A 25,719-nucleotide genomic window follows, 5' to 3' on the forward strand; every position below is an offset into this window, starting at 1 on the left:
GGGGGAACATATAATAAGGTTTATCAACACCCACCTGTTTTGGATGAGTGCGATCACCTGAGAGTAGGTTTTCCCCAGGATGCTCTCCCCATTCACCTTCACCAGCCTGTCCCCTGGAGTACACACACACACACACACACACACACACACGCATAGAAGAGGGGGGAATTATGTATGTGTTGCAGGAAAGGCTTTGGCTTTAGAAGCAGGGGGACACAATTGAACCAGAGGCTCTTCAGTGATGCTTTCCACAGAACAACAACATTAAATGCTGTGTTCACTTCTGTATTTTAACGCACTAAATCTTCTTACTTCTATAACAGTACTTTTTCAATAAAAAGCACAAAAGAATGATCAGCGATGTGAAAGAGCGTCTTTTTTTATTGCAAAGGCAAGTTTAAACTTGACTATATTACCTGTAACAGTTGAAAGTACACTTAAGCACTATTCGGACGGGACTAAAATCTCTGGTAATTATTACTTTACCCCACGTACCTATGTAAAACTAATCCCGTCCGAATAGTGCTTTAGATATATTAATATGAATGAATGCAAAACACTTAAACAGGGGCACCGGGTTTCGGTACCCAACGCTAGTACTCAGAGTAGGATACAAGCTCAACACACCACAGTTTTAGTTGCTTTAGACTGTCTGATTGATCAGAAAAAATCCTGTGGCTGGTTGCACCAGTCTGCTCGAAAGCTTTCACACCAGCATAAAAGAAACACACTAAATGGGTAAACATACCAGAGTTTGTTTTAACCAAACCAAACAGTTTAGGTGTAGAAACACCCTTAGTCTGCACACAGTATGCAAGATATTCCTTAAAAAATGTTCTATAGACAATAGAGTAATCCCTCTCAATCACTTATAATCACTCATGATCCACTAGCGGTGTGTGGCCATGTCTGTTTCTGGAAAGAATCTGCCCTCTGCCAGAATTTTCTTATTTTCTGCTTATTTTGTGTGTTTGGGGCACAAATTTGTTTTTATTAGGATGGCAACAGCGTACACGCCATGCCCTGTCTTACTTTGCCTCTGATTGACTTACCCTGATATTCTTACACTACCCCTAACCATTCTCACACCTCATACCTACACCAAACCAATCCAACCAACGAAGGCAACAAATACTAGCCAACTGGAGGGAGAGTAGGACGGATCATGCTTTTGCCATCCTGCAAAAAACTAATTTGCATGTGGGACGTTCCTGGGCATAGGTGAGATCAGGACTTGATAAAAAGGTAGCAAGCAGGTGCCACACCATAAACAGCACACTTCCAAGAAGAAGCTACGGAGGCGAACTGCAGAGCGGACATAGCATAGAATACCTTTTAAGAGTAACTTTGGCAGTGTTTTGCTGCCCTCTCTGATTGAAACTTTCAAGCCTGTTTTACCTCTAACCACAGCCAGCATCACCCATCTGTGGCTGGATGTGAGCAGAAGTGTGCTCTGTTACACCTGTAACCACAACAGTGATGTCATAAGGTCCCAAAGTGTATATCCCTGCAATTACCACCACTGGATTTTCAAGGGTTTTAAATTAGTCTTTAAGCCATTAAAGGGCAGCCTGTATGAAGCGGAGAGAAAAAACCCAGAGCAAAAAACTCTTGCTGCTGCTTGTTAAGTTTATTGCTGTTAGCACTCAGTAATGATTGAAGGTGAAGTGATGTCGGATTTGAATTTCGGCAGCTGGACAGAGAACACTAAATAGATATTTAAACAAGTGTGAGGACCCAGGTTCTGCTGTGTATCTATTGCATGTCTTTCATAGGTTTCCTGAATATGTGTGTGTGTGTTTTCTACCTGTACACAGTCCAGCTTGTTGCGCGGGGCCATTTTCTTTGACACTCTTCACAAAAATGGTGTCCATTGGCTCCAAACGAGACCGCTGACAACCTGCTTAAAAAACACATACATACAGATTATGTGCACACACATACATTCCCTGTACTGAAAATATCAACCAAACCCACAAAGCTGAATCACCTCCACCTACATATGGAAACATGAAGTTTCCCCCACACATCCCAAACATTCCTACATTATAACGTACAACAATAGATACACTAGATCCTAATGAGTCCCAAAGGCATGTAAAGACAATTATAGAAATATACTGACTCATCAGAGCTGACTGCCTGAACATTTTAAAAGAGTGCGTGGCTGGTTGCAGATACACTCACCTTTTCCAGTTGCATTTCCGTTCTCCTCATCCTGTGGGAGAAACACAGAACAGGTGTAAAGGGGAAGAGGACCACAGGGAGGCGCTGTTCAGCTCATATTCAACCCAACCCGCCAGTCATAGCCCAGCTCTGACAGCTGACTGTCGCACGGATTTACTATTTGACAGAATGTCTGACTGTCTCACTGACTGACATATGGACTCTCTGTCACTCTGTCAGTTTGGCTGTCTGTCTATCTGTCTGTCTGTCTGTCTGTCTGACTGGCAGGCCTGTTGGCTGGGTCTATCTGTAGGCTTTGATGCTTCGCTGAGTTAGCTCATTCCTGACCTGGACACACAAAAGGCTCTACACAGAGACTGAGGTATGCTGCTACACAACACCAATCTCTCTCTGGGCCAGAAGGACATTACCATACTTTCTACAGTACTACAGTTAGTGTATGTAGCGGTGGAGTCTGGATCACATCAGAAAAATGGTCAGACTGGCTTACAATGTTAAATGCACCTTGACAGTGCACACAAGTACACAATTAAGCCTGTCAGCTTTATGACATCAGCACAGTTTTTTTTGTTTGTTTTTTTACCATATGTAGTATACAGACTGATCAAACATGCAAATATTGCCATTACTGGCACAACATTAGTCCAAAATTGCACTTGTTCAGTTTCCTGAGAGTTAGATAAGGGAAAAGGATAAGAATTGATATTGATTTTCTGTGAGTTTAGTATGGAGCTAGAGCTGAAAAAATAGCATAATGCAAAAATGAAACTAATATAAATGTTAAATTAGCAATTTGTGTTTTTGGATGAGGGTGCATGCTAAAACTAGTTCATGATGACCTGGTCCTGCATAAACACCAGTTTATTTTTACAGCATCTCCATCTATAGCACAGCTTGCCACGGTTTAAGGTCAGATTTACCAAATAAAAAATAAGTAGCAAACTAGTCAGTAACATGCATTTAATTAAGCCTCGGAGCAGTAGTCAAGTTAAGATCTGCTGGTTACAACCTTGACATAATATATGAAAACTAACAGTTTAATCATTTTGCAAACAAGAGAGTCTCTATCAGACACTTACTTATAACTGAGGAAAGAAGATTATTAATTAGGTACAAATAAGATTATCATCAAGCTTATTACATAGTAAGCTTAGTTTACTGCAAGTAATAAAATAATTGTTTTAAAATGTGACACAGCCCTTTAAGTTGACCACATAGGTTTAACCCTTGAGTGAGAAGTGTTAGTTGAGTGGATAACATGAGACTAGTCTACAGCGTTAGCTGCTCTGGTATCCATTAAAAGACCTTGTGTTGTCATGCTCTGTCAGTGTTGTCAACATGCTATATGATGACAACAATGTAAATTCACATCTGTATTGCATAAATATGTATTATGGTTATTTAAAAAAATATATGTTCACATGCTTTGACATATTTGTTACTATCTACTATCATAAGATAGGCCTACTGTGATTTAATATGACTCAATATCTGAGTTTGTGTCAGTTTAGGGGGACTGTCAAGAGGGAAATTTTGTGTTAAAGAATAAAACATAAATGTGCACACAGAAACTGGATTTTGTTGATAATTAGCACTAAACATAAAGTGCAACTAAGGCTGATGGAAATGTCATTAGTTTTGCAGGTATTTGGTCACAAATTAAATACAATTTTTGACCTAATGATTGTGCTAAATAAATCTGTTCTAATCCATCTAATAGATGTGGAAATATTTCACTAGATAAAGTAAAAGTTTGACCTGCTGATTGTGCCAGATAAAATCGTCCACACGTCACCAAAGTCATTGGGAATCATTCTCTGTGGACATTTACAAAGGTAAGGGGACATGAGTTCAGGGCAAGAGATTGCAGAGCCAGGTCCAGTACTGTATTAAAGTACATGGTACTACATTGTAGCTAGTAAAATTGTATGTGGTTTTTGCTCTTTACACCTATTACAACTGCTGTTTGGTCAATTAAAGACAGGACTAGATATTAAGTTTACAAACTAATTTAACAACCAGTGCAACTAAAAGAAAAACTGTCACAAGGTCATTTCAATTAAGCTTATGCCATTTTCAGTGAGTTTGGTATTTGCCCCTATGTTGGGCAACATAATTAGGCTAATTTAACAAGCCTTCTGTTTGACTAAGTCAAAAGTAACATATGTCTATTTAGCTAATTGTCTATTTTTTCATTTATATTAGGGATGCACTGACTGTGACATTCTGGGCTGATACCAATACAGATATTTTTTTGTTGTTGTTTCTTTTGTTGTTATCCCCCCTTTTGTTCCAGGCAAAGAAAGAAATCTTCATTATAAAAAAAATAACTGAACTGTCTTTAAGTCATTCAGCCCTTCATTACACTGCCTTTGAATGAGCACAAATTCAGTCATACACATTCATGAAACTACCTTTATAATAACCTTCTTTCACATGAAAAACATGTTTTTTAATAACTTCTTGAAAAGCCTTTTACTCTATATGATATATCATAATGCTTTCTCTAATATCTTTTCTTATATTGTTGTGAAGACACAACAGATTTCTCCTTAAAGCAGCTGTATTTATTCAAGATTCTTGCCCAAACCCATATTTCACAAGATTACATTTGAACACACCATGACAATGTTATAATTTACCTTCGCTCAAAACTCATTTCTACTGAATAGAGCTTGAATGCATCATAGTGTAGCTCAATGCAACCTCCATCAGTTAGTTTCGTCTGACTTCTTACAGTGGTTAAGTAGTTCTCCTCTTGCAGATGTCAACACCAATTCATTGTTCACCATGTAGTATTATTAGAGAGAGTTACTGATCGGCTCTTTTGATCAGCCTTTAAACTATTGACAAGGCATATCTGCCAATAACACTCAGTGGCCAGTCAATCGGAGCACCCATATCTGGGGGTGTTTTATTTATAATCCTCTCTCATCCCCGACTGTGACTGCTTAAAGTGGAGGTAGTGAATTTATTATGTACGAGGAGATTTTATAGTAGTGGTGCGAGCGGAAACACTGGCTGGTGTGTGCTAAATCAAAACAGCTCAACCCAACCCAGGCTAATTAACAGTCCCAGCTTGACACATCATAATATAAGCCAGGTAAAGTACCTGGTACATTATGGTACCTCAAGGCATGCGGGCAGACAAAAACTCATCGGATCTCTGTGAATCTCACAAATGACCTATGTTGTATTAATCTATGTTCCACCCTGTACATTGATCCATGTTACTATCATGCCTAAAAACAATAGGATTAAGTCCCTTCACAGCTACAGTCATACTGTAGCTATAAAAGCTAGTGCAGAATTTGTGATTCCCACTATTTGACTGACTGTTCACATCTATTTTTAAAAGCAACCCATGTCAGATATCAGATTGAAATGATCTTAATTGTGAAAGAGAATTTTTACTAAGCCTTTATCAGCCTTATACTGTTAGATGGAATGGAGATGCAAACACCATTTATGTTTTTCCACTTGTTCTCTTCTCTATGGCTGCTTGAGCAGCTGCCTTGGATGGAGATTTTTTTCTAAAGCAGCCAGTTGCCCTAAACATCAGAATGTATCAAATGATTAAAATTATTCAAATTCAATTAAAATCTACACAGTTGTATCCAGAGAACACCAGAGAGCAGTGTGCTTACCTTGAGGCTGTGGAGGGAGGACTCTGGTGGGTAGACGATGAAGTGGCGAAGAGTAAAGCCGAATCCCTGTGAGTTCTTCTGGACAAAAATGGTCCGTGGGCCCTGCCATGACACGCCCTCCACCTCACCCGATGACAGTGGCCGGCGCCTGTTCTCATTGGACGACACCATGCCATCTCTCCGTCCTTTAGCCTATTGAGAAGAGAAGATAAAGAAAAAATTTAGATCAATAACGTTTGGCTTTCCTTTCTTTTTGTTAAAAAATGACCACTGACAAAACTTTACCATGTGAATCTTAAAGTACATGTAAAGCGAGTGTGTACTCATCCATAGTTGAATGCATTTAAGGGAAGAGTGAGTGGGTGGATGTGGGCGTATGTGGTCCATTCACTGAGGACTCTGCCCAGATCTGGCCGGGGCACAACTACACTAATGCCAGGAATTTCTCAGAGACTTCCTTTCTCTAAAGAGGAAGCTCTATTTTCAACAACAACCACACCTATAATCACATTTATTACCTCCAGCCAACAATGGAAGAGTTAAAAATATATATTGACTATAAATAAGAGCCATGGAACAACAGGAAATTATTAGGGCTCATAAACATAGATCTGGAAATACAGAGCACCTGACCAATGGACAAAGGGAGCACACACCTTTACATAGAGAGTGATTTAAAACATCCACTGATATTTCTATAGGCTACAGGAGGGGGGAATGGAGCTAGTGTTTCAGATACAGAATCACACAGTGGATTCTCCAACACTGAGCACAATTATTCCACATGATGTTTAACCTTGATAAAGGGATATACTGTAGCTCAAGCATTAGGCACTGAACTCGGTACTTTATAGTACCAGCTGAATTACATTGGTTATTTAGTACCAATTCATGCAGCTTGTTTGAGTCACAATGAGTCCAAAGCAATGGCAAGTCAAAATCAAACCCAACTTTGGTTACACTTTATAAAACATAAACACAAAAGATACCTAAACAGATAGCCGCATATGTGTGCAGCATCTGTCTGCAACTGGACAAGATTTCTGTTTCAGAAATGTCTTGGTGTCTGTTTGTACACACAAGTAGAAGTGACCAATCACGCTTGAGTGGCAGGTAAACAGTTAGTGTTATTGGCCGAAATGCAATCTCAGAACCCATCAGCTGTTGTCTGAAGAGGAGTTAGCTTTATATTAGCCTTTTAAAAATGTATCTGCATTCATGTGGAAATATCTGTTTTTAAGAGATGAGCCAAAATGTATGTGAAAGAGGAAGTCTTGGCTCGGATTTTCACTGGCTGCAGCTACGAGACTCTGTCGTCATCAGATAATGGCCGATGAGTTCTGAGATTGAACCCTCCATGGACACAACACTTCAAGAGAGGCAACAACAACTTCATCAACATCTTCAGCTAATTAGCTAGTTGGATGAGTTGTTGCAAATAACGTCTTTTTTCTTTGTCTTGGTTGACATTAGCTGGCATTTTTACTCGAGTAAATTACTGATAAAAGCTGTTGGGTACTGGTACCTAATTCCAGATACTAGTATCAGTTCAAATGTGAACAGTACCCAACACTATTAAGCACCTGGAAACTATAGTTATCTACATAACAACTTTGATCTTGATCATTAGAGTAGGGAGATCAAACCAAAATAAGTTAAAGTCAACAACACTAGAGGCAAACACCTTCATTATACCCCAAAAAACATGCAAACCCAACTCAGCAAAAAACAACAGGAAGCCTGTTTCTTGAGACAGGAAGTGGATGGCTGTGATTTGTGGAATCAAACTCTAGAATGCTTCCAACAACAGCAGGGAAGAGACCCACACTTTCCACAGAGGGAAGCCAATCAGTTTAAAATTCATATTCCCATTATACAGTCAAACCAGTAACAATAATTTATTAACTCTTTAAAATCAGTGAGTAGCAATGTTAGTTGGTGGTGTTGGCTTGATTTCTAACCACACCCTGTCTTAATATGAGTGAATGGACACAATCTGTTGGTTGACTGAAAGACAAATATAAACCTGCATAACATGCTGAAAACATTCAGTGATCTAATTAAAATAGTTCTAAGGTTTACACTTCAAACTTACTTTCTCAAACTTTTGAAAGGACCCACTCTGAAAGCATTACATAACCTACTGTATATTATTTAAACAGAATGAAATAACCTCAGAGGTTTCCTGCCCACTGACATTTCTGTATGTGTGTTTGTGTGTGTGTGTGTGTTGGAGAGTCGTGTTGTGTGAAGCCCCAGAGCATGAAGTTATCATATCTGTGTGTGTGTGTGTGTGTATGTGTGTGTGATAGTTGGGTACATTGTTGTGTTAGATTCCTCATCATCCGACATATCTGCAGGTGACACTTCACACATGACTGAATGCAAACATAGAGGTGAGATGTTGTACATATTTACCTCCCTCTCCCCGTCTCTCTCACTCACACACACTCACCTTACTCGCCCACCCAGTCACAGTGTGAAATGCCGACATGCCAGAGTGTGTTTTATTGAACATCGTGACTTTTTTCTCCCTGTAAACAGCTCTCTTACACAACTAACACTGACATCCCTTTAACTCAATATGCTGTTGCTTGGTTCATTACATTTCTCTAGTTCTAACTTTTCTCATTAAAAAAAAAACACATGAGAATATAAGAGAATAAGTAGTGTGTGGTGTACATTCAGTGCAAGTGGGGCAAAGACGGCAACATGGCCAATGCATAACAAATCATAAATGCAAGACAGTGATTACGATTGAATCTGAATGCAATAGCATTCACTCAGTAAGGTTAGAGGTTAAGGGTGAGCTGGGTTCAGATAAAAGAGAAAGGTAAAGTTAAAGTAAATAATGAATCATGAAACATTTTAGAAATGTCTGCATACTTTTGAACACTTAAGACTCAATCATAAATAAAAGTATTTTCCTTTTTCATCAAAAAAGGAAGCTGTGGTTTTTGTACAGTGAATTACAATAAGAGCAATAGTTATCGTTTGTTTAATTTCCATGAAATCTTGTATCATCACTATATGATCACATTTTGTTATACCATAAAACTTCAATTAATAGCAGGCTATTTGCTTCAATCACTGAAATCAACTGATCTATATTTGGGACAGGCCTTTAATTCCTTTCACACAAAACTGTTGCTCAGCAAAGATCAGGAAATACAATCAAATTATTTATTTAAACCAGTATGAATATTACTATTGTTTAAAAATAAGGCTTCCGATAATATATCAGTTATGAATCATCACCAATAATTAAAAAGTAAAAAAAAAAAAAGCTAAATGACTTGATAAAATAAAAAACACGCTTTCCCTTTAGTCTGGCACTCCTTTGAATCGGTGACCTTTATCACTGCATTTTAAAGTGCCATCCATTTAGAGAGGGTGAAATTTTAATGTTTTGTGTTGTAAATGATGTGCCTTTTATATTATTTTATGTTGGCTTTGTTGACAGACAGCCTGCTAGCTGCGTTAACATGCAGAAACATGGTGCCCACTGCCCACCCTGCATTCTCCACTAGTTAGCTAGCCTTGGCCGCTTTGCACTGTGCACAACTCGGCTCAGGTGAGAGCTAGCTAACAGTGCCACATACTCGCGATTATCGCTGTCCTGGTGTCTGGAAAACATTGCAGAAACATGGTGCCCACCCTCTGGTCTCCCCCCAGGCTGCCATGGGAACAATGGGTTGGGCACAATGTTTCCAAAGCAATGCTATTGGGTCAGGTGTGTTGGTGTTACTTGCGGTAATGGCTGAATGAGCAGCAGCACTAGCTAGCTCCCATTAGAACATTGTGGTGCACAGTGCAGTTAACTGAAGAGTAGCAAAATTAGCTTGTTGACAGCCCTACTTTCAGTACAAAAGTAGATGAGACCTTGGCCTCAGTATGACCTCTTGTTAAAATAAGGGTTGAATAAATGTAATTCAAGTTTAGATTTTTCAATTTGTAATGTAAGATGAACAGTGTTTACATACAACTATGAACACCACACACTAAAAGCAGTTGCAGCACATGATTTGGCTCATGCTAGGCTCAGGGCATACTGGCATGTGACTGGAGGAGCAAACATTCGCTACCTTCCTGTCTGTGTTTCAGGAGCAAAGGCAACACCTTCTTCAAGGAGATTTTCCAGCCGAGCATTGAACATTAACAACAGCCAGTTTCCCTTGACTTGGTTAATAGAATTTGATAGTGAGAAAATATTTTATTATGACATAATAAGATAAGATAAACTGTAATAATGTAGTCCTATTTATAAAAGGAACCTAAAAACAAATATAACTAATATTTTTGAATGTATTTCTCCCTCTTACCCTAGATAACAGTCCTTAGGTGATCCTGAACACTCTGCCTGATTGTGCAGCTCTTTCAGGACGAGGGCTTGTTGTGCTGACTCAAATATAGCTCATCATTAACATGGGCCACTCACTCAATTTACTCTGTGGTTTGTCTACTGCACTAGTCATTTCATACTGCTCACTTAGATTTAGCATTTGAATTGCAGCCCCTTTATTGTTGGCCACTGAAATGATTTAGTTTATTTGACATTCAGACCAGTGCAGAATGAGCTGAACTGAAAGACAATACAAAAAGACACACATCCACCCTACATACACAGATCAGATAATACAAACTGACAGATACTAACATACACACTTACACACACTCACAGTGAATACTAGACATGGGATTACTCACTCTACAACATGCAAACATACAAGGAGTGTGTGTTGGAAACTGTATGATCCTTGACGCATACTTGAACAGATGATGTAAAAGCACGACCACACACCCACATACGCAAACACACACAAGATTTTATATAAAGCTCTGTGCGTAGTGAGGACATCAGCGTCATCTCCCTTCCCCTCTGCTAGTCAACAGGCCCCCTCAGTGCTATATTACATAACACCTAAAGGAGGCGCAGAGATATGGCATAACACACACCCTCGAATGAATCAAACCCCACGTGCTGAATCTTCCTCCAAACTGTGGATGATGACAGCCTGGTAATAGCTAATCTGTTCGACTCCACTGTGCAGCTCCTATCCTGACACAGGTTAAAGTCACCCTTGAGGTTGATAACAATGACATCAACTTTGGCTCCTTGTGATAAAACCAGGACACCCACATAGTGGCAAAGGACAGGGGTGGTCAGTGATGGTGTCTTTTCTCTTGCAGTGATCAGAGCAGACAGGAAAAGGTTAAAGCAAGATGGTAGAAAAAGCATCCTGCGGGAAATATACCTGTCCACAGTCATCAGATCAGAAAAGAGATGAGGACCCTTCAGACCGATGACAGCATCGGCTGTTTTTAGAGCTGCAGTCAAACTATTACGTACAAGGATGGACCACAGACAAATTCAAAAGCTAGTCCAGTATACTGGTGATGTACCCAGTAGGAATGTTATCATACATCAGTCTGGATCGATATACTGATTAAATGAACAACAATTCAATATCATCAATGTGAAGTGGAAACATCAACACTTATCCCCATCTTTAAGTTACGCCTTTATTCTGAAATTCCCAGGCACTTCTGTGTCATCATTTCTGTCCAAGCCAGGCTTCCAAGAATGCTGCTCAGCCTTGCAGCCAATTTTTTGTATGTGCTCACGGTATGAAGTGAAAAAATCCTTTGCGGCCCAAAAAGCATTTTCCACATAGGCTACCATTATTAAAGCAACATCTGTAAAATTGTTGACGGTACACCTCAAACTGCAAAAAAGGGTCAAGTATGACTCTTTCTGTTATGAATTTTTGATCCAATGGAGGTCTTATATTTGTATCACTTTCCTCAAGCCGAGAAAAAAAAAATCTGATCTTAAAATCTGGGACATCATCACAATGTAAAGTTTACGAGTCAAGCAGTAACTTGCAAGTGGGGTCAGTGGGAGAAACACTACTGCACATATTCAATGGGCTGCATACCATGGATGTAAACTCGGAAGCTAGAAAATTTATTGGGCGTATGTGCCAGGCAAGCAACTCCACTGGAATAAACAGGCACCATCTTGGCATCTGGTACCTAGTTATTATTCAAAATCTATGATCCAAGTGCACCCCCTTCCTAAACATTCAAACAAGATGATGATATACTGATATTGTCTAATGTCTTTCATAGGCAACTGAATTTAATTGAATCAAATCCAAATCATAATGTGGCAGACTTTGTGATGATGGTGAATATAGTGGAGCCAGATATTTTCTCCGCAGTTGGTGGAGACCAAAAACAGAGCAAAAAGGAAAGTGAAGATGGACATAAATTATTCAAGTTGCCAGAAACATGACTAAACATGACTAAAGATTTGTAAATAGGCGAATTTCCCTTTGGGATAAATAAAGTTATTTCTGTTCTATTCTATTCTATTCTATTCTATTCTATTCTATTCTATTCTAACTGTGTGTTAATGCACTAGCCAGGCCACAACTTATCTATCAACAGCTATGGTATGAAACAGTGTATGATATCTACTGAAGTTTTGCCCCACAAATTGCATCATCATGTTACGCACTTCACATAAAGTTACGTAGCTAATGTAAAGTTATGTAGGTCAGCTTTAGGAAAAGAAACATGGTAAAATAATTCAAAGTTTACTTGGTTTCACACAGGACACAAACACGGGTCTTTTGAGGGAAAGTCCTGTGACACATCCACCACCTGCCTTCAACGCGGACTTTCACTCTTAATACTATGTCCCTCTTCACTCTTGTCCGCACATTGGTCATGTGATCACAGCCTCCCCAGTTATGTGGTTTATATACGAATTCTGGTGCTATACTTTATATTGGTATACATACTAACAGCCTGTTCAGCTTTTTGTGGCCTTCTGCTCCACAAAAGTGGACAAAGTAGCTGATTAACACAGCTTTAATAAGTTTGGTAATGAAAAAGTACATGTAGAAGATATACAATACACAATGTTCGCCATTAAGTCCTTGTAGTAAGTCCTGTAGTAAGTCCTCCAAGTAAGTCCTACTTTTTTTGTTACAAAAACAACCTACTACCTGAAGGCAACCTTATACTGCTAATTACCGAAGTGAACTACCTACATGCTTCTACTATTAAGAAAAAATACCCTCATTAATCTTTCCCTGCACTGAAGACCATGAGAGTCATGTGAGTCTTGTAACCAAACCAGTCAGCAATGAGTCGCAGCCAAACATAATAGTTAATGTTACAATTATCAAAGTAAGGAACAAAATTGGGCTCTTTTATCCAATGTGTTTTGACATGGTGAAGGATTACTGATGCAGTACCTGGGAAATCTCATAAACTACCCTCTTACCCATGACAAGCGATGACGCTGTATGACCCTCCGTGAGCCCCGTCTTCTTGGTGATGCGATGGGGGTTGGGCGGGGTGAGGTGCGAGGTGAAACCCCCCTTAACACTGCCAGCCAGATACAGCGAGGTTCGGCATCACTACAGTCCACCCCGACAGAACACTGAAATCGCCACTCGTGGCCCAACGGAGCTGGTGCGACACTTGACACCCTCAGCATAGCACCTCCACATTCACACGCACATGTACTGTCTGTGCAGCAAACACACACACTAACACACGCCAGGGGTCGCAAGGCTTCAGACCCCACAACTGAGATACCCGGTCACCTCTGCACAATGTCTGCTTGATGCATTATGGCCAGAGGTGACAGTCGAGGGTAAATCAATGGAAAACACACTTCTACACATTAAATCAGCCACTCAGATGTCACAATCAGCACCGAGGATGCAAAGCACTAAGTCTTGAATGTGTAAATTTGTAATCCTTGACTTGGATTTAGCTTGAGCTTCATTATTCATGTATATCTTTCTTTGGGCAACTCTTCAGACCGTGTTCCATGGGTCTCAAACATTGGTGGTCAAGCCATGACGATCCTGGATTAGACTTCATTTGTCAGATTATGTCCAGTTTTGTACAATGTTGTCTCAAGATAGTCCTCATTTTTTACTGATCTGGTTTCGACTTGGTCCTTGTCTTTGAAATTTAAGTTGAATTTCTGTCATCAAAACAGCCGTACAACTCTCAACCTCTTCTTGCCTTCTTGCAACTTTCATTTAGTCCAGTTCACAATTCAGGATGAGGAATTCTTAGGCTTTAATAGCATCCTGGCTTTTTCAGTGAGAAACAGCATTAGAAACAGCACTGGTCCCAGAGTTACTACAGACGAAGCATTAACTGAGAGCACTCTCAAATGTCAACTAGTCCTCTTCAGAGCTTTTAGAGTAGTATCGTCCCAATGTCAGAAAAACCACACTCATTTCACTGGAGTAGTGGTTAGTTGCTGCTGTGCCATTTGGCTCTAATTTAGCGCTCCTCTGGATTTTAGAGGCGAATCCATCCCAGACCAGTTGAATCTGTTGCTGGACCAGTTAAGCTGAGAAGGCAGTTTGTTGTCAGACCAGATTTTATAATTGGATACAATCCCAAGCTGCTGCTAAGAGATCCAGTGTGTCCCCCTTCATGCTCTATAATACAGCATTGGCTGTGTCTGACTATCTTTATTGCTGTCTAAGTATAGTCCTCCCTGCTCTAAACCCGACATGCCTCTCCCTTTCTCTCTCTTTCATTCTCTCTCTCTCTCTCCCATGGGTATATTTGCTGACATCCCGCACACTCTCTCTCTCTCTCTCACACATAGTCACATTCCTCTCATCCTTTTGCTACACAGTCCAGCCCATTGGTAGAGCAGTGAGCAATGTTTCTCTCACTCTCTCTGTCTCTGCATGTGCTGGGTCTCCCTGTCTCCTCCTTTTAGTCTCACAACCTGCTGGCTGATGATGCTGTTGGTATACAGCGTACACTATAAACTGTGTTTTCAAACGTTCATTCAATCAGTTAGTAGATCAGCAGAACATTAATCAACAATAAATGATCAAGAAGAAATACTTTTCTCTGTTTAATATCAAAGTGACATGTTTGGTTGGGCACAAGGAGAGATCAGAGGATGTCTTCTTGGTCTCTGGGTGGCCAGTGTGCAATCATGTATAATGCCTTAAGTTGATAATGTAGCCCGAGGCTGTTCTTTTTAACAATGGTGCAGTACTGTGGAGCTGCCTTCCATTACACATGAGGTTTACAAAAATAAGAGGTTAGGTCAGTGCTTATTTGTGGAGTGGGCCTAGGGGTTATTACAAAAATTTCACTTGAGCTATTCATCTGTTTTTGTTGTATTTAGTTCACTTGAGCTATTCATCTGTTTTTGTTGTATTTAGTATACTGATGTGGCTATTATTATTTTGCACAAATTTGGTTTCTATTTTAAGGTTCAAGAGCTTTGCAACATATCAATATTATATGGGTATCGTCATATGAGACTAGATATCATCTTATATTTGTAATATCATAATATGGTAATGATTTTCTTTTCCTGGTTTGAAAGGCTACATTAAAATGGTTTAATTTTCTAAACCCACCAGAACTGTTCTAGCTCTTCTATTATTTGTCTTTACCCACTTTGTCATTACATTCACATTACTGATGCTTATTTATCAAAAATCTCATTGTGTTAATATTTTGTGAAAGCACCAATGGCCAACCCTACAGTAGTGTCGCAATACTGATACAGAAGTATTTGGTCATAATACTTTGATATTTGGTTTTCTCCATATCGCCCAGCTCTATAAGGTTCTATACTTAAATTATGTTAAATGCTTTATATTGTCCCTTATCTCCATTTCTGTTTGTGATTTTCATGGACAGGATCAAGGCACAGCCAGAGAGAGGAAGGGGTCTGGTTTGGGGACATCAGAATTGCATCTCTGCTTTTTGCAGATGATGTAGTTCTGTTGGCTTCATCACACCATGACCTCCAGCATGCACAAGGGCAGTTTGCAGCTGAGTGTCAAGCGGTCAGGATGAGAGTCAGCAAATCCAAGTCTGAGGCCATGGTTCTCTGCTGGAAAATGGTGGATTGCCCCCTCTGGGTTAGGGGTGAGTTTGTGTACAAAAATCTCTAAACGTTTAGAGTGGGTAATTTTTTTTTGTTGTGTAAACGGGTTTCACCGCTGGGTGGTGCTATTGCATTATACCAGTAAAGCCCCAGTTATCCGAATACCAATCTGGAAATCCATCGGTAAAAAAAACCAAAAAAACAAAAAAAAAAACTTTTTTCCTTTACCTCTGGAGGCACAGCCCGGAGTTTTTCGACTAACGGAAGTGCAGGGGCCTCGGCAATCACTCACGCCCTTCACTTCCGGCGGTGCCCCCAGGGAATCGCTGTGTTGTTTACAAATACTTCGGGTAGAAAACCAGCAGAGTTTAGCTATATATCACATTTTTCACATCACCGTATCACCGTTTAGACTGATCTGATGTTTGTAAAGTCTATAAACACAATGATTGAATAAACGTTACTATTTCTGTGTGCACGATTTGTAATTAATAATATGGTTATCGTAGATTAGCTGGGCTAACCGTTAGCTGTTAATATTAGCCGTTAGCGGTGTCTGTAATAACCATAGACTGTATAAAAATAAGGTAATAACTCAATAAACGGTCCGTGAATAAAATATTTTTTCCAGCGAATATCTTAGTTACAACATGATTGAGCTAGCAAAGCAGTTTTGTGTTGCTATGTGTGGTATTTATTCAGTTTTGGGAAATCACGATGTCTAGAAAGCATCAGTGGCTGCAGCTGATAGGGACAGTTAGCAAAGCTAACATCAGGACGTCATCTGTTAAAAGCCTCCCGTTGTCGGATACCACATGAAACTACTCCAGTTAGCTCAATCATGTTGTAACTCAGACATCCGCTGGAAAAAAAATATTTTTTTCACATTGACGAGACAGCGTTTTGGGTGGAGCGGTCGCTATGGACGCGGAGCTCGCTGTTTCTGCAGGTACACATTTCCTGGGGACACCTGCACGTCTCGGCCACGCCCCCTCCATTGTGATTGGCTAAAGCGCAGCATCGTTCAAACTCAAAACCCCGCCCTCCCCCCCTCTGTAGTTGTCTTTCACACAGGGCTGCTGACAGATTCTCCAATGTAAATTGCAGAATCTGTCTTGAGAGATTATCCGAATACCAACTGAACGGCCATTTAACCAACGGTTACAGGCCGCCACTCCGAAATATTGCCATTCCGACGGTCCGCCATCCCAAATTCTGGTCCCTGAGTCCTGACAATAAGCTATGGCGAGCCTGTAGAAGCCGTATTTCCCATGCATGTCAGCGATTTTCACCGGGGCCAACGCAAGACAGACTGACTTTACCTGTTTTTCAGCGAACTCCTCTGGTAATTTTATTGAAATGCATGGCATATAGGTCCACAGTAACTTATTATTATTATTATTATTATTATTGGGTCTTATAAGAGTGGGCTACAATGAGTACCGGGCCATCAAATCACAGCATCCACGGTGAGAGGACACGGAACTGTGTGTGCTTTTACACACGCGGGTCTAGGTGATCATGGATATTTGATGTGGGAAAGATGTCGCCGGATGTATTACCTGTTTTTATGCGGCACCGAGATATGTAGCTTGTCCGTCCGTCCGTCCGTAGCACAAGTCATGTGTGCCACTTCACCACCCACCCGTGCGTAAAAGCGCAAACAATTCCGTGTCCTCTCACCACGGATGCTGTGATTTGATGGCCCAGTACTCATTGTAACCCACTGGCGAACGACCCCCTTAACGAACGCGCCATTTTAATAGAACAGAGCACGTAGGCTACTGACCTGTTGCCAAACCTGGTCTCACACCATTTCTTGTCATATTCACAGTCTATCACAGTTAGTCAACAATTAGTATCACCCCCCTCCCCCCTAAAAAAAAACAAAAACGTTTTTCGTGTACTAATTTTTCATAACCATTTATGATCTATAACACCGTGTACACGGACTCACCCCTACTCTGGGTTGGGAGTGAGTTAGTGAGAGTGAGTTGAGTATCTCGTGGTCTTGTTCACGAGTGAGGGTAGAATGGAGCATGAGATGGATCAGCGGTTAGGTGCGGCATCTGCAGTGATGCTGGCGCTGTGCCGGACTGTCCTGGTGAAGAGAGAGCTGAGACAGATGACAAAGCTTTCCATTTACTAGTCCATTTATGTACCAGCCCTCACCTATGGTCATGAGCTTAGCTATGGATAATGACGGAGAGAATGAGTTAACTCTGTAGGGTGGCTGCGCTCAGCCTTTAAGATACGGTAAGGAGCTCAGACATTCAGAGGGAGCTCAGGGTAGAGCTGCTGCTCCTTCGCGTTGAATGGGGCCAGCTGAGGTGGTTTGGGCATCTGATCAGGGTGACCCCTGGGCGCCTCCCGTTAGAGGTGTTCTGGGCACCCAGAACACGCTGGAGGGATTATACATCTTGTCTGGCCTGGGAACGCCTCTGGGTGTCCCAGGAGGAGCTGGAAAGCATTGCTGGGGAGAGGGGCATCTAGAATACTTTGCTCAGCCTGTTGCCCCTGCGACCCGGCTCCAGATAAGCAGTTGAAAATGGAATGGAATGCTTTATGTCTGTCGAGCCATGTTGGCAATAGGGGGTCTCACTTAAATGTGTTTTGTACATTCATCAATAAATCAAGTAAAAGATGATTAAATTTCTTTGACCTAATTAGTTAATTGTGAAAATAATGACAAGATCAAAGGAAAAGTTAAACTTTTTTTTTCATAAGTGACGTGCCTGTGCATTAAATATGTTGCTGGAGATGAGCTAGCTTAGTATAAAGACTGGAGGCGGGGGGAAACAACTAGCCTGGATCTGTCCAAAGTTAAAAAATATTCCCACCTATACGTCTAAATCTAAATCCAAGGATTAAACAAACAAGATGCAATGTGTTATTAGTGAGCATCACATTTATCAATTGCATCGCATTTAATAGATGTGAAAATCACAGTCATGTAGCATTTCATCTTCCAATGATGATGCAACAATTCTGCTCACTATAAAGTAAACAACTAAAAATCTTTCTGACACAGCTTTCATAGAATCAGAGTCAAAGCTCTATTGAGCCTTGTATTCCTTTAGCCCTTAGCAGTAATGATTTTATGAGCTTTTTTAANATTGTGATTTGTGATATTGGGCTTTATAAATAAAATTGATTGATTGATTGATTGATAGAAGGAGGTGCTAGGGACTCACTTTCAGGAATGAGAATGTAAACAAACAATGGCAGTGTGTTTTATGCTGGCTATGTTATGTTTGGAAAAGCCTTAAAAAAGAAAGAAAAAATGACTGACTTTTATTGTTTCACAGCTTTACCTGCATCACCAACCACATTATTCCTCGTTTGCTTAACCATATTTACAGTTGTGTGTGGAAGAGCAATCTGTAAAAGATGTGAGGGAACACCTCGAGGAAGGCAAAAAAAATATTTTTGAGGGGACATCATGAGGCCAGTGGCATCCCCAATGAGTGGCCACAGTGGCCACCCTGATACAAATGGTACCGGTACCAACCATGTCATGCTAGCTTATCAGAAAGGGGGCTAAATAAGTTAGGCTAAATTTTGGCGAAGGAAAAACTGGCATAGATGATAACCATTTTCAAAGGACTCGAACCTCAAGATATCTGAATGAAAATGGGTTCTACTGGTAGCCACCAGTCTCCCCTTTACAGACTTCCCATGTTATGCTAGTCCCATGCAGTTTTTGGCAAAAACCATGCAGCTTTTTTGCATGCAGTACAAATATGTTATGTATGCCTGTTTTGAAAATGGTGTAAATGTTCCTGACAGGATAAAAAAAACCATCAAATTAAAGCAGGACAACCGGCCTGTTTGGAGAACCATGAATCCCCTCACACATGCAGACACATATCACATTAAACAGGAATGTTGTGGAGATCAAAATGTTTAGTATATGCACATCAGATAATTAGTAAAATTAACAGTAAAATAAGAAACCAAAGTATATCAGTTTGTGATTTTAGTCTCATATTGTTATTGTTTTTGACCAGCATAATCGAATTCCTGAAATTCTGTCAGGGATTTTGTTTTGGTGTGTCACCCCAAGATTTTCAGTAGCACCATCTGCCCGCCCCTATGAAAAATTTATGGAGGCACCACTGCATGAGGTGTCACAGATACAGAATAAAATGATCACTTGTCGACAACTGTTGTCATTCCCAATCTGAGCAAACACTCTGCCAGGCTATAATCGAGCTGATATCGTATAGTCTGAACCCGGCATCAGAAAGAAAGCAACTAAGTGTATTTACTTAAATGTTAAACTGTTTCTTTAATAAATAAAATTAATACTTGTTAGTGGCAGTCCTGTGTGTATAGTAAACATTAGAGCAAAATTGTGACCCAGTGTACATGGCGTGTCTGTGTATTTGTTGTGTATGTCTGAGTCAGAGTGTGTCTAAGGGAGTAAAAGATTATTACAACCAAACTGTCAACTAGTATAAATGTTTGTGCTTCTTGAATGACTCTAAATGTGAACGCCAGACTATGTGTGCATGTGTGTGTGTGTGTGTGTGTGTGCGTGTGTGTGTGTGTGTGTTTGTGCACGTGTCCTTCTCTAGCCCTCCACAACAGCTCTAGCAGTGTTGTCAGCCCCTCAGTCCTCTTCTCATTGACACCTGAGAGCAGCTACAACGACAGACAGCCAGAGAAAGAGAGAATGAAGATAAAGAGGGAGAAGTGGGATGTAGATGCTAAAAGAGACTGACGTCCATGCAAACATCATCCAGCAGCCTCTATATCTCTCATCTCCTGTCCTCTTCCATTGCCTTCTCTCTCCTTTACTCTTCTTTCATTTTTTATTACTCTTTTCCAGCACTTTATTCTCCACTTCTCTACTCTTTATTTTCTATTTCTTTCCCTTTCATTCTTTAAGTTACAATCTATACGATCTCTGTTTTGTTCTCTTTGATGGCACCTAATGGCAAGTGTGTTTTTCATCTGTAGTCATCGCTGCTAGCAGAGACCAGAAAAAACAATGCGCCACTTTAAAAACAGGGGAGCTGAAGTGCAAGTCTGTTGCGTTAGCTCCGCCTACCCTCTCTGGTGGACCAACCACTGCTGGGTGATGTAAAACTCAGTTAGTTATAATGCAAATCCAAGAATTTTTATCAGTGGCCATACAGTACACTCAATCACCAATGAAAGTCTTTGAGATACTAGTTTAAACCTAAATGTTAAACAAAACCAGTGGAGCCAAAGTTCTGCTGCGTGAAACCAAACAAACTGTGAACATTATTCTGGCACTATTGTGCATGCATGAGTGTAGTTTTAAGAAAGGCATTGTGACCGATCTGTATACTTATGACTGTTTTGCTGACTGCAAGGACTCATAATCTTGGAGGAGTCAAGCCAGAACAAAAATAACATAATGTGATGTGTGAGTCAGAGGAGAATATGCATCTGTTCTGCCCTGATGCTTTATGCCTTTCATTCAGTCCAATATTGTGATTCAATCTGTCAATGAATAATGTACAGTGTATGTTCAGAGTTGGCCTTGAAAAGTTCTGAAGTTGAAGCCATTAGAAAATGGCAGACATTCATAAAGACAGCTTTCATGCCATCTTTAGTTTCAGTCCTGCCAGAGGGCACCAACAGCACAGCCTCCACCTCCAACCTCAGTCAAAATCACGTTTCCATTTGTAAGATAATAGAAGTCAACCTGTATTGAATACTGTGGTTCATTCTGTAAGTCTAGATAAGGCTGTTTTATCTATAAAAAACAATATATCTTCGCACAACCATTCGTATGATTTCTTATGGAAATGCACATATAATGGTTTGTATGATATCTAACAAATTAGTGTCCCACAAATGGCATTGCCATGTTACGTACCTAACATAAAGTTACATACTTTGCCTAATGTTACATACATTAGGATTAGGAAAGCAAAGTTACATGGTTAGATTTAGGAAAGTAAGGTTACGTATGCTAGGTTTAGGAAAGTAAAGTTATATAGGTTAGGTTTGGGAAAGGACACATGGTTGGAAGCTGTCATGTTACGCACTTAACATAAAGTTACATAGTTGGGCATTGTCATGGTTCGTACTTACTGTAAAGTTACATACTCAACATTATGTTTCCTAGGTTAGGTTTTGGAAAGCAAAGTTACATAAATTAGCTTTAGGTATGTAAGTTAAGTTATGTGGGTTAGGTTTGGGAAAGGAAACATGGTTGGGCATTGTCATGTTACGTACTTAATGTAAAGTTACATAGTCAACATTACATTTTGTAGGGTTAGGGTTAGTTTAGTTGAGTAAAGTTACGTAGGTTAGGTTAGGAATAAAAACATGGTTGGTCATTGTCACATTATTTACTTAACGTACTTAAAATTATTTAGGTAAGCTTTAGGCAAGTGAAGTTAAGTAGGTTAGGTCTGGAAAATAAAGCTGCTTAGGTTAGGTTTAAGAAGAGAAACATGGTGAAGCCTTAAAATTACCTTAAAATAACTCAAAGGTGACTTAGTTTCACAAGGTCCTGAACAGCTGTCTCCAGAGGTAAAGACTTGTGTTTGTTTGACCAATCCACCACCCTAACCTGCCTCCTTACAGAAACTTTTGCTGTTGGCACTACTTCCTTCTTTACTCCTGTCAGCACATTGGTCACATAATCACATTGGTGATTATTTGATTATTTGGATTGTCCTCGAACTACTGGCTCTTGATTATGTGGGTTATATATACATTCTGGTGCATTACTTTCTATCAGTATACATGCAAACAATGCCTTAGAACAGCCTGAGAAATATATATATTCTTAATAGCTGAAACCTAAACAGAAATATTGCAGTTTCAGTTTATATGTCAGCCTAAGTGGCAGTACAGAACCTAAATTGGGTTTGAGGTCATCTCCACACACTGACAACTTGATTTTTACACATGTCCTGCTTCATCCAAGGGTGAGAGATGAAAGATGTCACACTGTCTTTACCTCTGTCTTTAGCAATATAAGGAGCTGAAGTCCTGACATTAGATCCTGTGGCCTCTGTCACTCGGTGCAGTCTCACTGCAGGTTTTCTCCAACACTTTTTCTGAAAAGTATATAAGTGCTTCTTGTGTTTACTTACCATATTCTCAAGACTTTTTATACAGAAACTCTGCAATTGGTAAGAACTGCCATTATGCAGGCTTTGCTTTTTAACACTGAACGTAAAAATGCCAGCAAAACGCTGCTCCAGTGTGTAATTTTAAATAGCACACCAGTGTTAAGCCCAGTTCGGACAAAACATTTACAATGATACAAGACAATTTAGAGCATTGCAGGGAAAAGTTGCAGTGATGTGAACTGGCCCGTCTTAGCTCGACTCAAGCTGGCTGATGGTGTCACCTGCGACGCATTTGCCATTGGCTGGTTTTAGAACAGAGGCACATCACCTGCTCCAACAGCCAATCAGTTTCTAGTAAAGTCCGCTGCTCAAGTCTTTTACACACTGTCAGCTGTTCCATCAAAGTACCAATGGAGGGCTCCAAACTCCCTCTCTTTTTTATTCTTTCCCTGTTTCGTATCCCACTATCACTATACTCATTCATATTCTTTTCTTTTTTTTTTTTAAGATATTTTTTGGGGCATTTTTAGCCTTTATCTGATAGGACAGACAAGCATGAAGGGGGGAGAGAGAGAGAGAGAGGGAGTGACATGCAGCAAAGGGCCACAGGCTGGAGTCGAGCCCGGGCCGCTGCGGCAACGGCCTTGTACATGGGGCGCCTGCTCTACCCCTAAGCCACCGAAGCCCCTCATTCATATTCTAAGATGCATTTCCGCCTCAAATAAGCTGTATAAAAGGGGTTTAAAAGACAAGATCATCTTTAACTCACAATTTAAAAAAAAAAAAAAGCTAAACGAATGATTTGTCAGCAAAAAACTACAGCTCCCATCAAAGTTTTCCAGCAGTGCAGCATATCAAACATATGCACCCACACACAGATTTCCAACATTTTAGCTGTGCTGTTTTATAAATATTACACCATTTGGCCTATAAAAGGCTTGGGCTTGTGGGAAATGGTGTTTGATCAGGTCTGCAAAAAAAAACCAACCCACTAGAAATACTAAATACAAGACAACAGTGGATAGATTATAAAGAAATCACCTAAGCAAATTGAACCGCATAACACCGTTGAGTAATGTAATGTTCCAAAGATGGATTTTTAGTAACTTGAATTATTACAAACATCAATGTTTTTACTTCTTGAACAGAACTTGGAAGTTCTTATATCAAGTCAGGTATTTCATTAGGAGACTGTTTCTTCAAGCACGACTGCTTTTCAGGTAAGACTGCAAAACAATGATATCACAATACTAGAATTTCTAATACTGATATAATACTTTGAAAATATCAATGTTTGATATAATTTTCAGTCAACAGCAGAATGACAGTAGTAGAAGAAAAACTTAAACTGTTGAAATTTTCAAATCACAGAAGCAGGCAATCCTATTTCAGTGGATCAGTAAATGTTCCAGACATGTTCTTAAAACCATGTTAGACAACTTCATGCCAATCAAATTCTGTACAATGACACTGGTAATATTATTACTTTCAATAATGTTGTTGTAAGCTACTGTTATTACCTGCATCTCTCTCTCTCTCTCTCTCTCTCTCTCTCTCTCTCTCTCTCTCNTTATAAATAAAATTGATTGATTGATTGATGGTAAACTATATTTTCCAAGGAAAATGGAAAACACATTTATCCCATACTGTGTTCTCAAAATATACAGAAAATCAATATGCAAAATGAATACACCATATCTTGTTGATATCTGAATGAAACTCATCCACTTTAGTTGAGTAAGTTGTAAACTTTGAGGTCAAGTGAGTACTTCAGTTAAGGGAGAATGAGGAGCAGGAGAGAAAGCAAGAGAACAAGTGGGAAGAAGAACAAAGCAGAAAGCAAGGTAAATAAAGAACTGTCAGCCAGAATCTCAGTCTAAAATGGAGAAGAGGGGAGAGAGAGAGAGAGAGAGAGAGAGAGAGAGAGAGAGACAGAGAGAGAGAGAGAGAGAGAGAGAGAGAGGAGCCACTCAACTAGACAACAAGGACGATGAGACAGAGGAACATAGAGAGAAAGAGATCATCCCTGTAGGACAGAGAGGGAGGATAAAATCATGTCACTTAGGCTGCAGTGAACTGTGAAAACAGCAAACTGTGATTTCAAAACTATAACAGGGAAAAGTCTACCGAGATAAACATTGAATGATGATAAAGAGTTGAATCAACTGACTGAACTTAGACAAGAATAACAACTTTCTGTGTCACGTTTGCATATTATACTGCCTACAGAATGTTGCATCACATCGCAATACTGCATCCAGGATGTTAGCTACATGTTTTTGGGCTGCTCCCACACATGCATGTTAGATTAACTGTGATTCTAAACTGCCGTAGGGGTTAATATACTAAACACCTAAACTCAACACTTCTGTTTTTACTCCCATTTTTCACAGGTTAAGTTAAAGATTTAGGAATTGTTTTATGCAATAGATATATATATCTCAAATTTTGGTCGCAAATCTGTTAAAATCAGTGTTAGTGAGTTAATCTTCAGTTGTGCAAAATATTTGTCTGGGTGGCTGGCTAATGGCTAATTTATGTTTATTAGATAAACACCCCCTTTTTTAAACATTTCTACAGTAAAAGAAGTGTGATGAAGATCCTGTCTACTAGATGTGTTGGGTCACCATACAGTAATGAGATGCTGACAGTAAGAAGCATTTCAAGCTGTGTTAATCAGTACTTGGCCATTAGGAGGTACACAAGCTGAGAGGCACTTTCACATTAAACATAGTAATCTGATTAAATTTTAATATAAAAAAACATTAATGCAGCTTTCAGTGAGCCATGTCAGTCTAAATGCTGTTTCAGCCTTTTTCTTCCTGACAAGAGTGGAAAAATACTGAATATTGGAATTAATTTAATATCGCCACTTTTAATGATCTTCTCTCTCATTCGTTCCAAGAAAGCACACATG

At 39.8% G+C, this 25,719-nt stretch overlaps 1 protein-coding gene across 5 annotated transcripts in view; it reads right to left on the reverse strand.

Moving 5' to 3' along the window:
- The window catches only part of LOC126399924 (rho GTPase-activating protein 23-like), a 92,872-nt gene that overhangs the window by 17,889 nt on the left and 49,264 nt on the right, over positions 1 to 25,719 (reverse strand). For 4 of the 5 annotated variants that reach the window (XM_050060265.1, XM_050060264.1, XM_050060266.1 and 1 more), the window contains exons 2-5: positions 5,835 to 6,026; positions 2,188 to 2,218; positions 1,808 to 1,903; positions 35 to 113 (exon numbers count right to left, since the gene is read on the reverse strand). In XM_050060265.1, the coding sequence (XP_049916222.1) occupies positions 35 to 113; positions 1,808 to 1,903; positions 2,188 to 2,218; positions 5,835 to 6,026 (398 nt within the window). The remainder of the gene's footprint in view (positions 1 to 34; positions 114 to 1,807; positions 1,904 to 2,187; positions 2,219 to 5,834; positions 6,027 to 25,719) is intronic. The other variant, XM_050060263.1, reaches the window with a different exon arrangement.

The sequence above is a fragment of the Epinephelus moara genome, chromosome 13 (genome assembly GCF_006386435.1).
Source record: "Epinephelus moara isolate mb chromosome 13, YSFRI_EMoa_1.0, whole genome shotgun sequence".
NCBI lineage: Eukaryota > Metazoa > Chordata > Actinopteri > Perciformes > Serranidae > Epinephelus > Epinephelus moara.